The sequence below is a fragment of the Heptranchias perlo genome, chromosome 1 (assembly GCF_035084215.1).
Source record: "Heptranchias perlo isolate sHepPer1 chromosome 1, sHepPer1.hap1, whole genome shotgun sequence".
Classification (NCBI taxonomy): Eukaryota; Metazoa; Chordata; class Chondrichthyes; order Hexanchiformes; family Hexanchidae; genus Heptranchias; species Heptranchias perlo.
In genome coordinates, this window is record NC_090325.1 from 116,361,931 (window position 1) to 116,376,673 (window position 14,743).

General features: G+C 42.9%; 1 protein-coding gene across 5 annotated transcripts in view; it reads right to left on the bottom strand.

Annotated features, from left to right (window-relative positions):
• The window catches only part of ptpn13 (protein tyrosine phosphatase non-receptor type 13), a 265,922-nt gene that overhangs the window by 157,973 nt on the left and 93,206 nt on the right, over positions 1 to 14,743 (bottom strand). For all 5 annotated transcript variants that reach the window (XM_067990460.1, XM_067990453.1, XM_067990445.1 and 2 more), the window contains exon 7: positions 14,004 to 14,543. In XM_067990460.1, coding sequence (XP_067846561.1) covers positions 14,004 to 14,543 — 540 coding nt within the window. The remainder of the gene's footprint in view (positions 1 to 14,003; positions 14,544 to 14,743) is intronic.

Sequence of the window (14,743 nt, forward strand, 5' to 3'; positions counted from 1 at the left end):
CGTAGTTCCCCAAATCCGCACAGCCCACTTCTACCTCCTTCCCAAGATCCACAAACAGGACTGCCTAAGTAGACCCATTATTTCAGCCTGTTCTTGCCCCACAGAAGTTATTTCTTCCCATCTCAACTTTATTTTTTCTCCCCTTGTCCAGTCTCTTCCGACCTACATCTGTGACTCTTCCAACACCTTCCACCACAAACTGTTTCCCAGCCCTACCCGTCTCCTTTTCACCATGGACATCCAGTCCCTCTAAACCTCCATCCCCCACCAGGACAGCCTGCGGGCTCTCTGCTTCTTCCTTGAATGGAGGCCCAACCAGTCCCCATCCACCACCACCCTCCTCCGCCTGGCTGAACTTGTTCTTAATTGAACAACTTCTCCTTTGACTCCACTCACTTCCTCCAAATAAAAGGTGTTGTTATGGGAACCTGTAAGTGAAGCTTCTGTAGCTCATACCTATCAATTGTTCATCTGTTAAAGCTTTTACGTTCAAGGCATGGACTGAAAAATTCCCTCCATGATAAAATGGACGAGTTCAGTGCTTGCACTGTAAAAGTGCACATCAAAGTAAGAGGAATATGCCCGAGAAAGATCTGAAGGCTTTGTACATAATTGGAAATCAAGTGAGCTTACACAATAGTTACATTGTTCTAGCAATTCATCCTCTTGAAAAACACTTTTCATCAGGACAATCTCTTTCCACGTGGACTGAATGCATGCCAGGGAACATTCAATTTGTGTTGGACAGCATGTTCTGCAGCTTCACCAGACATTAAATTTCACCAAATTAAATTAATGTACTCTATCTGCTTTTAGGTACACAAATCCCACTTTTAAAAAAAATTATGCAACCAGTCAGGTTAATTGCAACATTTTTTTGGCTGTGTGTCAGATTGACAAGTTTTTTTTAAACCTTTTCATTTTATTTTGTTTGATCCTTTAAGTGTGCAACTTGAAATTTGACACTCAATAATGTCCAGATCTAAACAGACCCCATCAGCAGAGCCAGTTTTGTGAGAGGGGAGGGGGTTGGGGGATGTAAAAGGCAAGAGAAATGAATGGAGCAAGCATCAATATCCTGTTTAGCTTTGATTCATTGATACAATAAAAGGGGGTAATTTTAAGCCCCCAGGATGGGAGGGGGAGGATAAAAATTTTAAAATGGGAAACCCGACCCCAACCTGCCTACTTCCGGTTTTAACGGAGGTGGGTTGGGGGGGGGGGGGGGTGCGGGAGGAGTGGGGATTGGGAGCTGGCATCTAACCTGATCTCCGGAGGTGGGTCCAAAATTTAAATATTTTAATGAGGTTCCGTGCCTCACATTTTAGCTGTGTTTTAGATTTAACGTTAGCTGGCTGTGTTTCCCAGGCCTCAGGAAACCCAACAGCTGAAGGAAGGCTAAAATGGCCAATCGAACAGTTAAGTGCCTTTCCAGCACTGCATGTGGGCCAGGAGGATTAGGAGTGCTTCCTCCTGGTGCACCAAGCTAATCTAATTGTAAATTAGAATCTTAATCTAGCAACAGGAAAGAGGTTACGGCGCAATCATTATGAATAAAGATGGTCAGCGTTTGCAGAAAAATAGGGTTCTTACTATGTATGCATCACAATGTTGTCTGAAAATATTCTCTATCGATCGGACCCCCCCCACCACCGTTGTCCGATCCGCAAAGTCCAACCCCCCGATGTCTGACCCGCGAACTCCGAGCCCCCACCCGATGTCCTATCCGCGATCTTCGACACCCCACTGATGCCCAATCCATGATCTCCGATGACCCCCCCCCCACCCCAACAATATCCAACCCGTATTTCCAGGTTTCCCAGCCGCTAAACCTCCCCCCTCTCTCCCCACCTTCCAGTAAATATCGGGGCTGTAGCTTCTGAAGCAGGCCAAGATGGACAGCATGGGAAATAACTGAAGGTGTAGACAAAGCCAGACTAGAGCATTACCAGTTATCACTGGGTTAGTTGTTATTGCTACATTTTATTAAGACTACGTGGTGTGTATAGTCTTTAGGACATCTTATAGAGACATCTAGTGATTAAAAGAATTAAGTATTGTACTAATTTGCCTTGTCCTATTCATGAGATGTTGCATAGAGTAATAGAAATCTAACACATTGTTATCGAATGGTTATAAAGAAAGAACTTGCATTTTATATAGCGTGTTTCATGACTTGACGATGTACCACCATGCTTTACAGCCGAAGAAGTACTTTTGAAGCGTAGTCACTGTTGTAAGGTAGGAAACGTGGCAGCCAATTTGCGCACAGCAAGCTCCCACAATTGTCAGAATTCTGGCTGTCCTTCTGACAGTCTTTATCCTTATCCTCACAGGTAGCAAGTACATTGTACCTGTTGGATAGGATCAGTTTCTGCGGATCCTCGTTCTCTATGTCACCTGGGTTCCCCTTATTCCGTACACTATCGGTCACACTAACCCCGTTCTGATCCTGTACCTCTCTACGAGGTGTGACCGAGGTCTGGAGCAAACTGTCCAGATACTCCTCCCCCTCCCTTTTGCGTCGGAGTGTCTCCAATTCACACTCCAGCTCAATGACTCTGAGCGGAGACATCTACTGCAGATGTGTTCGCTCAGGACATTCTCGCTGTCCACAAACTCCCACATACTGCAGTCCAAACACACAACCAGCTCTGCCATATCTTAGTCTATATTTATTTATAGTTAATTACATTTTAGTTTGTTTTGGGTTTTTTTTGTTGCTTTTTAAAAAAAAAAATTACCACCTCCTTCCCCTTCTACATCTAATTCCCACTCTCACCAAATGCTCAAGTTCCCACTCGGTTCACGATCCACTCTTTTCTCTGCACAAGGAAATTATCACTCTCAACGTTCTCCATTAAGGGAAGACAATAGTCATCATCCCACAGGTAGCATGGGACTAGAGCACTAATAACCATGGACACTATATAGCCATATAACCAACCAAGCTGCCAGCTACACACTGGCAATATTAAAGGCTTGGAGACAGGTCTCCAGCTTAATCTCAGCCAAAGAAACGCCCATGGTATAGGGGAACTCTAGACAAAAGGTTGAAGGATGAAGAATCTAGAGTCTATTATAAAGGATGTGATAACAGGACACTTAGAAAATATCAGTGGGATTAGACAAAGTCAACATGGATTTATGAAAGGGAAATCGTGTTTGACAAACCTACTGGAGTTTTGTGAGGATGTAACTGTTAGAATAGATAAGGGAGAACCAGTAGATGTGGTGTATTTGGATTTTCAGAAGGCCTCTGAGGTTAGAGGTTAGTGTGCAAAATTAAAGCACATGGGATTGGGGGTAATGTACAGGCATGGATTGAAAATTGGTTAACAGACAGGAAACAGAGAGTAGGAATAAATGGGTCTTTTTCGGGGTGACAGGTGGTGACTAGTGGGGTACCGCAGGGATCAGTGCTTGGGACCCAGGTATTCACAATATATATCAATGATTTGGATGAGGGAACCAAATGTAATATTTCCAAGTTTGCTGACAAAAACTAGGTGGGATTGTGAGTTGTGAGGAGGATGTAAAGAGGCTTCAAGGCGATTTAAACAAGTTGAGTGAGTGGGCAAATACGTGGCAGATGCAGTATAACATGGATAAATGTGAAGTTATCCACTTCAGAAGGAAAAACAGAAAGGAAGAGTATTATTCAAATGGTGATAGATGGGGAAATGTTGATGTACAAAGGGACCTGGGTGGCCTTGTACACCAGTCACTGAAAACAAACATGCAGGTGCAGCGAGCAGTCAGGAAGGCAAATGGTATGTTAGAATCTTAGAATCATAGAAGTTTACAACATGGAAACAGGCCCTTCGGCCCAACATGTCCATGTCGCCCAGTTTATACCACTAAGCTAGTCCCAGTTGCCTGCACTTGGCCCATATCCCTCTATACCCATCTTACCCATGTAACTGTCCAAATGCTTTCTAAAAGACAAAACTGTACCCGCCTCTACTACTGCCTCTGGCAGCTCGTTCCAGACACTCACCACCCTTTGAGTGAAAAAATTGCCCCTCTGGACCCTTTTGTATCTCTCCCCTCTCACCTTAAATCTATGCCCCCTCGTTATAGACTCCCCTACCTTTGGGAAAAGATTTTGACTATCTATCTTATCTATGCCCCTCATTATTTTATAGACTTCTATAAGATGACCCCTAAACCTCCTACTCTCCAGGGAAAAAAGTCTCAATCTATCCAACCTCTCCCTATAAGTCAAACCATCAAGTCCCGGTAGCATCCTAGTAAATCTTTTCTGCACTCTTTCTAGTTTAATAATATCCTTTCTATAATAGGGTGACCAGAACTGTACACAGTATTCCAAGTGTGGCCTTACTAATGTCTTGTACAACTTCAACAAGACATCCCAACTCCTGTATTCAATGTTCTGACCAATGAAACCAAGCATGCTGAATGCCTTCTTCACCACCCTATCCACCTGTGAATCCACTTTCAAGGAGCTATGAACCTGTACTCCTAGATCTCTTTGTTCTATAACTCTCCCCAACGCCCTACCATTAACGGAGTAGGTCCTGGCCCGATTCGATCTACCAAAATGCATCACCTCACATTTATCTAAATTAAACTCCATCTGCCATTCATCGGCCCACTGGCCCAATTTATCAAGATCCCGTTGCAATCCTAGATAACCTTCTTCACTGTCCACAATGCCACCAATCTTGGTGTCATCTGCAAACTTACTAACCATGCCTCCTAAATTCTCATCCAAATCATTAATATAAATAACAAATATCAGCGGACCCAGCACCGATCCCTGAGGCACACCGCTGGTCACAGACCTCCAATTTGAAAAACAACCCTCTACAACCACCCTCTGTTGGCCTTCATTGCAAGAGGATTTGAGTACAGGAGCAAGGATGTCTTACTGCAGTTATACAGTGCCTTTGGTGAGACCACACCCAGAGTATTGTGTGCAGTTTTGGTCTCCTTACCTAAGAAAGGATATACTTGCCATAGAGGGAGTGCAGCGAAGGTTCACCAGACTAATTCCTGGGATGGCAGGATGTCGTATGAGGAGAGATTGGGTTGACTAGGCCTGTATTCACCAGACTTTAGAAGAATGAGAGGGGATCTCATTGAAACGTATAAAATTCTGATAGGGCTAGACAGACTGGATGCAGGGAGGATGTTTCCTCTGGCTGGGGGGTCCAGAACGATGGATCACAGTCTCAGGATACGGAGTAGGACATTTCGGACTGAGATGAGCAGAAATTTCTTCACTCAAAGAGGGTGGTGAACCTGTGGAATTCTCTACCCCAGAAGGATGTGGAGGCCAAGTCGCTGAATATATTTAAGAAGGAGATAGATAGATTGTTTTCTAGATACAAAAGGCATCAAGGGATATAGGGAGAGTGCGGGAATATGGTATTGAGATCGAGGATCAGCCCTGATCATATTGAATGACGGAGCAGGCTCAAAGGGCCGAATGGCCTGCTCCTGGCTCCTATTTTCTATGTTTCTACAGGAACTGTTAATGTTCACTTATTTCCAGCAACAAACTTCTTTCTGAAAATACATACCTTCCCACAATCAATGCAAGAGAGATACACATTTTGATTCATTTTAGCAGAGATGCACATCTGCCTTCTAACAAACTCACCGTCTATAACAGTCTGATGTCGGCAACTATGTTCGTATGTTAGCACCCTGCATGTACTGTAACATATTCATATTTCACTTCCAAAAAATATTTTAAAAATCTGTTGCCTCTGAGAAGAGGTCACAACTCTTAATGCGGAGATGCCGGTGATGGACTGGGGTTGACAAGTGTAAACAATTTTACAACACCAAGTTATAGTCCAGCAATTTTATTTTAAATTCACAAGCTTTCGGAGGCTTCCTCCTTCGTCAGGTGAACGATGTGAAAAACATCGTTCACCTGACGAAGGAGGAAGCCTCCGAAAGCTTGTGAATTTAAAATAAAATTGCTGGACTATAACTTGGTGTTGTAAAATTGTTTACAACTCTTAATGCCTGTCATGTCCTTATTTCATGTGTGAGCCAAGACAGCAGGTTATTTAACTGCGGTGCAGGTGGAAAAAATAACCACAGCCAAGCTCAATGTGCAATTTTCAGCAATGGATAGCAACCAAGAACCTGAGCCCTGGCTTTTGCCCTCCTCAACTCACGGGTACGAAGACTAATTGTAGTACCCCCTACAACTGCCCTATGAGATCTACTAAACCATGAAGTTTTAACATGTAATAACTTTTACATGTATTAATTGTATTAAAATATGATGATATTTTGCCACGTAAATTTCTCTTTAAAACTGTTTCCTTTTTTGTGTTCAAAGTATTACTTTTCGTATGGAGATTGTGTTTATGTTAAAGGGATTTAAATTCAGTTCAGTCTCAGGGCCATCAACATGGGAAATATTAGAAATTACCTTTATGATGAGTAAGAATGACACAGCTACTGAACCCATTTGAATAAGTGTTTACTCTCAGTAGTGACAGACATCAAAAATAGTTACATTTTTAAACTGGTGTGTTTCATCTATTGATTGATATTTGTGGGGTCTGCACTTTTACATTGAGCGACCTCCATCCACTTCCCCCATGTACTAGTCCAGTCCATCAGTAATCTTTATAAATCACTGGTTAGGCCCCAGCTGGAGTATTGTTTCCAATCCTGGGCACCACACTTAGGAAGAATGTCAAGGCCTTAGAGAGGGTGCAGAGGAGATTTACTAGAATGGTACTAGGGATGAGGGACTTCAGTTATGTGGAGGGATTGGAGAGGCTGGGGTTGTTCTCCTTAGAACAGAGAAGGTTAAGTGGAGATGTAACAGAGATGTTCAAAATTGTGAAGGGTTTTGATAGAATAGATAGGGAGAAACTATTTCCACTGGCAGGAGGGTCGATAACCAGAGGACACAGATTTAAGATAACCGGCAAAAGAACCAGGGGGCGAAGAGGAGAATTTTTTTTACGCAGCGAGTTGTTGTGATCTGGAATGCATTGTTATGAAGGATGGTGGAAGCAGATTCAATAGTAACTTTGAAAAGGGAATTGGATATATACTTGAAAACAAAAGATTTGCAGGGCTATGGAGAAAGAGCAGGGGAATGGGACTATACAACTCCCACTGACACAGCCTTATTTGATGACAAAAACAATGCAAAGAAAGGAGGTAGTAAAGACTGACAAACAAGTCTCAGGCCAATACAAGGCTGCGATTTCTGTAATGGAAGTGCATTTAAAAAGTATTGGATCTTATGCTATCTTCCTTATACCACATCAAGCCTGATATGCTTTAAATGCCTCCAATCCATATATATTAAAGGGACAACTAACCATAAGGTTTTAAGTAACTCCTCTGGCACAGTGTAAACAGGTGAGAGGCTGACTCTAAAACCAGCATTAACATCTTTAGCCAACAACAGACGTCACTGTGGCGACTTGTGTATCAAACTGCCATCCCTGCATACTGCCCACATGACTGAATTAAAAGGTCAGATGGCTTGCAGATCTTGAACTGGTGCCTGGAATGAGCTCATCATTGTTGCTGTCGGTGCAGGGCTATGGCATCACGACGTTAGCGAAGGTGACGAGGCTAACACTTTATAAGGCACCCCCTCCCCTCTCAATCCAATTAACCTTGCAACCAAATGTTAAGACCTGGGCATAACACAGCAATGCCTGGAATTCTTTTATCCACCACATGACTCCAATTAAACAGCTTTTCAACAGAAGCACCTTATACTGTAAACCATTGATTTCAATCCACAATGGAGGGATAATAAAAGCCAGCTTTGTCAAATAAGTTTATTTTGTCTTACGGGACTTCAGCTAGCAGGTACTTACCTTCTTTCTTATGTGTTGAATGACCTACATTGGTACAAAAGTTCCCTGAAGCTCTATCCATTTCATGCAGCAGCATACATCTTTCACACACTGCTACTGTAAATAGACACTTAGGTCCTGATATTTATAGGGAGGGAGCGCGGGGGAAATCCGGAAATCCTGGGGATGTGAAGGTCCTGCTGAATTTAACGGGGGCTTGGACGGGGGCGGGGTTGTGCGATTGAGGGGCTGGAGCTCGCGATCGGAGGTTGGGGGGAGGGTCGGCTGATTGCGGCAGCTGCCGTCTCCATTTCACTGCCAAGTTTCCTGAGCCCGGGAAACTTGGCTGGCAACCGTTAAATTTAAATCAAGCTCTGATTACGCTGTGGAAGCCTGATTTAAATATTATAATGAAGTGTCCCGCCTCTCCAAGATGGGGCATACACACGCCTTGCAACCCACTGCCGTCAAAATGGTGGCCAGCGTGTACGCGGCTGGTTGAGGTCACGTTTCGGAGGGGGAGGGTGTTACTATTGACCCCTTAATGCTTCACAAAGGAGTTCTGTAAACTAAAATAATTCCAAAAGTAATAAAAAGTAAAGAACCAAAGATGGACTCTATGGGTAACTACCCACCAGTGATGGAGTTACGTTCCCCTTTAAGACTTTACCCCCTTTCTAACATCAACATGTTTTCAGCACTTTATGCTACTGCTGTATATAAAGTTCTTGATTGCAAGTTTACAGGCATATCGTGTTCTAAAAAACTTTAATACTAAAGACAAAAATTGCAGGAAATATACAGCAGGTTAGTCAGCAGCTGCATAGGATTAACTTGGGTGAATGACATTTCAGGTGTGTAACCCTTCATCAGAAAACGAGTTTGATTACAGAAAACGGTCTTTCCACAGAAGCATCTCACACTGTAAGCCACATAGGATGAAGTCATGAAAATGTGTTGGAGTTAAGGGCAAAGCCTTAAAAAGGAAAAGAAAAAGAAACAAGTGCCAATGACGAGTTACACACCTGAAATGTTACAACTTGTATTTTATCGTCACAGATGCTGACTAACCTGCTGTTTATTTGTAACATTTCTATTTTTATTTCAGATTTCCAGAATTTGCAATTTTTCCCTTTATTAGATAAAAGCAGTCATTTCCACCAAAAAAAGCACTTTCTGTTAAGAGAAAGAGGAGGAACACATATGTCACAAGATCAGTTTGGATAAAAGAAAACTCCCTTCAGCCCATTTCATCTCATCCTTCCAGAACACAAACCCTACTGTCTCTCTATTAGGGATGGAGAATAAATACCAGCCTTGCCAGTGATGCCCACATCTCAAGAATTAATAGGAAAAACACACCATCTACTTGTTTTTTTTAAAAAGAGTCTGGTGTTGTAGTCTCAATAACTTTTCCTGATGCCCTGTTTCAACTGCTGTTCACCTATGTAAATAAATACTTCCTGATATCTGTCGTAACTATCAACAATATGCATTTATATAGTGTCTTTAATGTAGTAAATCGTCCCAAGGTGCTTCTCAGAAGTGAAATCAGACAAAAATTGACGCAAAGCCAACAAAGGAGGTATTAAGAGGGGTGACTAAAGGCTTGGTCAAAGAGATGGGTTTTAAGGAAGGTCTTAAAGGGGGAGAGGGTGATGGATGGGCAGAGGGGTTTAGGGAAGGAATTCCAGAGTTAACAGCCTAGATGGCTGAAGGCACAGCCATCAGTGGTGGGGTGATGGGAGCGGGGAATGCACGAGAAGCTCTCAAAACAGATATTCTGCTTTACTGTTGGGGGAGATGGCTTATCAGGGGAAAGCAGCAAGAGCCAGGTTCGGGGCACCACGGGTGGCTCTACTGCACAGGAGGGGAGGAAGAAGAGTGACAGGGCTATAGTGATAGGGGATTCAATTGTAAGGGGAACAGATAGGCGTTTCTGCAGCCGCAAACGTGACTCCAGGATGGTATGTTGCCTCCCTGGTGCTAGGGTCAAGGATGTCACGGAGCGGCTGCAGGGCATTCTGGAGGGGGAGGGTGAACAGCCAGTAGTCGTGGTCCATATTGGTACCAACGACATAGGTAAAAAAAGGGATGGGGTCCTGCAAGGTGAATTTAAGGAGTTAGGAGATAAATTAAAAAGCAGGACTTCAAAGGTAGTGATCTCAGGATTACTACCGGTGCCAAGTGCTAGTGAGTATAGGAACAGGAGAATAGACAGGATGAATGCGTGGCTGCAGGGATAGTGTAGGAGGGAGGGATTTAGATTCCTGGGACATTGGGACTGGTTCTGGGAAAGGTGGGACCTGTACAAGCGTGACGGTTTACACCCGAGCAGGACCGGGACCAATGTCATCGCGGGGGTGTTTGCTGGTGCTGTTGGGGAAGGTTTAAACTAGAGTGGCAGAGGGATGGGAACCTGAGCGGGGAGTCAGAAGGGAGTAAAGTTGAGAGCAGCAAGAGAGGGGAAGACCCAGGGGAAATCTACAATACAAATAGTACAAACAGTTGTTCAAGAACAAGTGAAAGGGAAAAGCATAGAGCAGCGGAAAGAAAGTGTACTTTAGGCACGACAGATAAAATAAAAACTAGATGGTGCAAGGCGATTAACCCAGCATCAAAGCTGTGGCAGGGGGTTGGGAACTGGAGCAGGGAGACAGAGGAAAGTGTGTCAGGAAGGGACAGAAGGTATGGAGTAAAAGGTAAAGTGTTAAAAAAGGAAAAAGCAGGAACGAAGTGTCACAAAACATATTTGAAAGTTCTTTATCTGAATGCACGTAGCATTCGTAACAAAATGGACAAGTTAACGGCACAAATAACTACGTATGGGTATCATCTTGTGGCCATTACAGAAACATGGCTGCAGGGTGACAACGACTGGGAATTAAATATGCCAGGGTATTTAACAATCAGGAAGGACAGGCGGGAAGGAAGGGGAGGTGGGGTGGCTATGTTAATAAAGGAAGGAATCACTGTAATACAGAGAAATGATATTGGGACAAAGGATCAGGATAACGAAACAGTTTGGGTAGAGATAAGGAATAATAAGGGGAAAAAAACACTAGTGGGCGTAGTATATAGGCCTCCTAATCAGGAAATAGTCGGGGCATGTAATAAGGGAACAGCTATAATTATGGGGGATTTTAACGATCATATTAACTGGACAAATCAAATTGGGCAGGGCAGCCTTGAGGAAGAGTTTATTGAGTGTATTAGGGATGGATTTCTTGAGCAGCATGTAACTGATCCTACAAGGGGGCAGGCAACCTTGGACCTGGTCCTGTGTAATGAGCCAGGATTAATTAATAATGTCCTAGTTAAGGATCCGCTTGGAATGAGTGACCATAACATGGTTACATTCCATTTCCAATTAGAGGGTGAGAAGGCTGGTTCTCAAACAAGCGTACTGAGCTTGAATAAAGGAGACTATGATGGTATGAGAGCGGAATTGATTAAAGTGGACTGGGAAAATAGATTCAAGGATAAGACGGTACATGAGCAGGGGTGTTCATTTAAGGAGTTATTTTACAACTTTAAAAAAATATATATTCCACTGAGGAAAAAAGGGTGTAAAAGAAATGACAGCCATCCGTGGCTAAGTAAAGAAATTAAGGATAGTATCCGACTAAAAACGAGGACATATAAGGTAGCCAAACTTAGTGGGAGGATAGAAGATTGGGAAGTCTTCAGAAGACAGCAAAAAGTAACTAAACGATTGATTAAGAAAGGGAAGATAGATTATGAAAATAAATTAGCAAAAAATATAAAAACAGATAGCAAGAGTTTCTACAGTTATATAAAAAGAAAAAGGGTGGCTAAGGCAAACGTAGGTCCCTTAGAGGATGAGACCGGGAAATTAATGGTGGGAAACATGGAGATGGCAAAAATGCTGAACAAATATTTTGTTTCAGTCTTTACGGTAGAGGACACTAAGAATATCCCAACACTGGACAAACAGGGGGCTCGAGGGGGGGAGGAGCTAAATACGATCAAAATCACTAAGGAATTGGTACTCAGTAAATTAATGGGACTCAAGGCGGATAAATCCCCTGGACCTGATGGCTTACATCCTAGGGTCTTGAGGGAAGTGGCAGTAGGGATTGTGGATGCTTTGGTAATAATTTTCCAAAATTCTCTGGACTCGGCAAAGGTCCCGGCAGATTGGAAAACTGCTAATGTAACACCCTTATTTAAAAAGGGTAGTAGGCAGAAGGCTGGGAATTATAGACCAGTTAGCCTAACATCTGTGGTGGGTAAAACTTTGGAGTCTATTATTAAGGAGACAGTAGTGGAACATTTGGATAAACATAATTTAATAGGACAAAGTCAGCATGGCTTTATGAAGGGGAAGTCATGTCTGACAAATTTGCTTGAGTTCTTTGAGGACATAACGTACAGGGTGGATAAAGGGGAACCAGTGGACGTAGTGTATTTAGACTTCCAGAAGGCATTCGACAAGGTGCCACATAAAAGATTATTGCTCAAGATAAAGAATCACTGGATTGGGGGTAATCTGGATTGGTTATCCAACAGGAAGCAGAGAGTTGGGATAAATGGTTCATTCTCGGACTGGCAACCAGTAGCCAGTGGTGTTCCGCAGGGGTCGGTGCTGGGTCCCCAACTCTTTACAATCTATATTAACGATTTGGAGGAGGGGGCCGAGTGTAACATATCAAAGTTTGCAGATGATACAAAGGTGGGAGGGAAAGTAGAGAGTGAGGAGGACATAAAAAACCTACAAGGGGATATAGACAGGCTGGGTGAGTGGGCGGAGATTTGGCAGATGCAATACAATATTGGAAAATGTGAGGTTATGCACTTTGGCAGGAAAAATCAGAGAGCAAGTTATTATCTTGATGGCGTGAAACTGGAAAGTACTGCAGTACAAAGGGATCTGGGGGTCCTAGTGCAAGAAAATCAAAAAGTTAGTATGCAGGTGCAGCAGGTGATCAAGAAGGCCAACGGAATGTTGGCCTTTATTGCTAGGAGGATAGAATATAAAAACAGGGAGGTATTGCTGCAGTTGTATAAGGTATTGGTGAGTCCGCACCTGGAATACTGCATACAGTTTTGGTGTCCATACTTAAGAAAAGACATACTTGCTCTCGAGGCAGTACAAAGAAGGTTCACTCGGTTAATCCCGGGGATGAGGGGGCGGACATATGAGGAGAGGTTGAGTAGATTGGGACTCTACTCATTGGAGTTCAGAAGAATGAGAGGCGATCTTATTGAAACATATAAGATTGTGAAGGGGCTTGATCGGGTGGATGCGGTAAGGATGTTCCCAAGGATGGGTGAAACTGGAACTAGGGGGCATAATCTTAGAATAAGGGGCTGCTCTTTCAAAACTGAGATGAGGAGAAACTTCTTCACTCAGAGGGTAGTAGGTCTGTGGAATTTGCTGCCCCAGGAAGCTACATCATTAAATAAATTTAAAACAGAAATAGACAGTTTCCTAGAAGTAAAGGGAATTAGGGGTTACGGGGAGCGGGCAGGAAATTGGACATGAATTTAGATTTGAGGTTAGGATCAGATCAGCCATGATCTTATTGAATGGCGGAGCAGGCTCGAGGGGCCGATTGACCTACTCCTGCTCCTATTTCTTATGTTCTTATGTTCTTAAGCTAGAGTTAGATGAGCACAAAGTTCTAGAGCTGGAGAATATTACAAGGATGGGTGAGGCCGTGAAAGGAATTTAACATGAGGATCAGAATATTAAATCAGAGGCATTGGATACCAGGGAGCCTACACAGGTCAGTGAGCACAGGGGTGTGAGAGAACAGGACTTGGTGCAGGATAGGATACCTCACAATGTTTGAACATGATACGTGACGAATCAACCAACAGTCCTACATCTTTTGCAACTTCCTCCTTGGCAAGTTCTGTCCCCCTAAGTGTACGTGTTTCCTATTTCTAGATGCCCTCAAATAGAATAAAGAAGAAAGATCACAGAAAACCTAAAAGAAAACTGATAATACAAAAATAGATTAAAAAAGGAGCTAGTGGCACGGGAAAAAGGGACTCAATAGTATTGCAATATTCTCTAATCCAGAATTGCTGTTAAGAAAACACGATATCAATATCAAATACTCTCCTTCATCCATCAAAAATAATCTCTACATTTGGAATTCTTTTAAATCTTAGTAAGGATGATGATATGTAAAGAATACATAGTGCTGTGCTCACCATCCACATCCATTGCCTCTCTCAGAACTCGTAATTTCTTCTGCCGTTCTTTAATCCTTTCATAAGCACCCGAAAGAGCAGACGAGATAGAAAGTTCCGACGTTTGGTGAGATCTTTGAAGACCAAGTGTAGCTGGTACTTGCCCAACGTCTGTGTATTTTACCTCTCTGGCTTGGGAGGTATTCTTAATCTGCCTGCCTATCCCCTGTGGACAAAGGCTGCGTCGATGAGTATTATCCCCAGGTGTCATTATTTTAGTACCATAATAACCCAGATCAACTGTGGAGGTCCAGAGCTTCCTACGACCGGAATCACCACTGAAATTGGGCTTCCTCTCCAAACCATTAGGTCTAGATCGATGCTTGTAGTATACGTCTATTGCACCCTCATGTCCAGAGGCTGTGTCGTAAGAGTCCACTTCTGATACCCTCTCAGTAATCGCCAAGAACCCCATAGACTTACTAAGTCCTCGATTCAGTGAGGCCTGCTCACAGAATTGTGCTTTGTATTTTTCTGTTGCATTGGGAGCTGTGCTTCTTTCTACAAAATTAAAAAATATCAAGTTATATCTACACTTTATTAGCATACAGCTTAACAGATAGTAATGTTTCTGTAACAGAAATGAGCACCCGTGAATGATAGATATCTGAAATTCAAATAGAAAATGATTGAAAAAAACAGCAACTAAAATAGAGAAACATCCAAAATGTTAACCCGTCTTTCTCTTCCAGATGCTGACT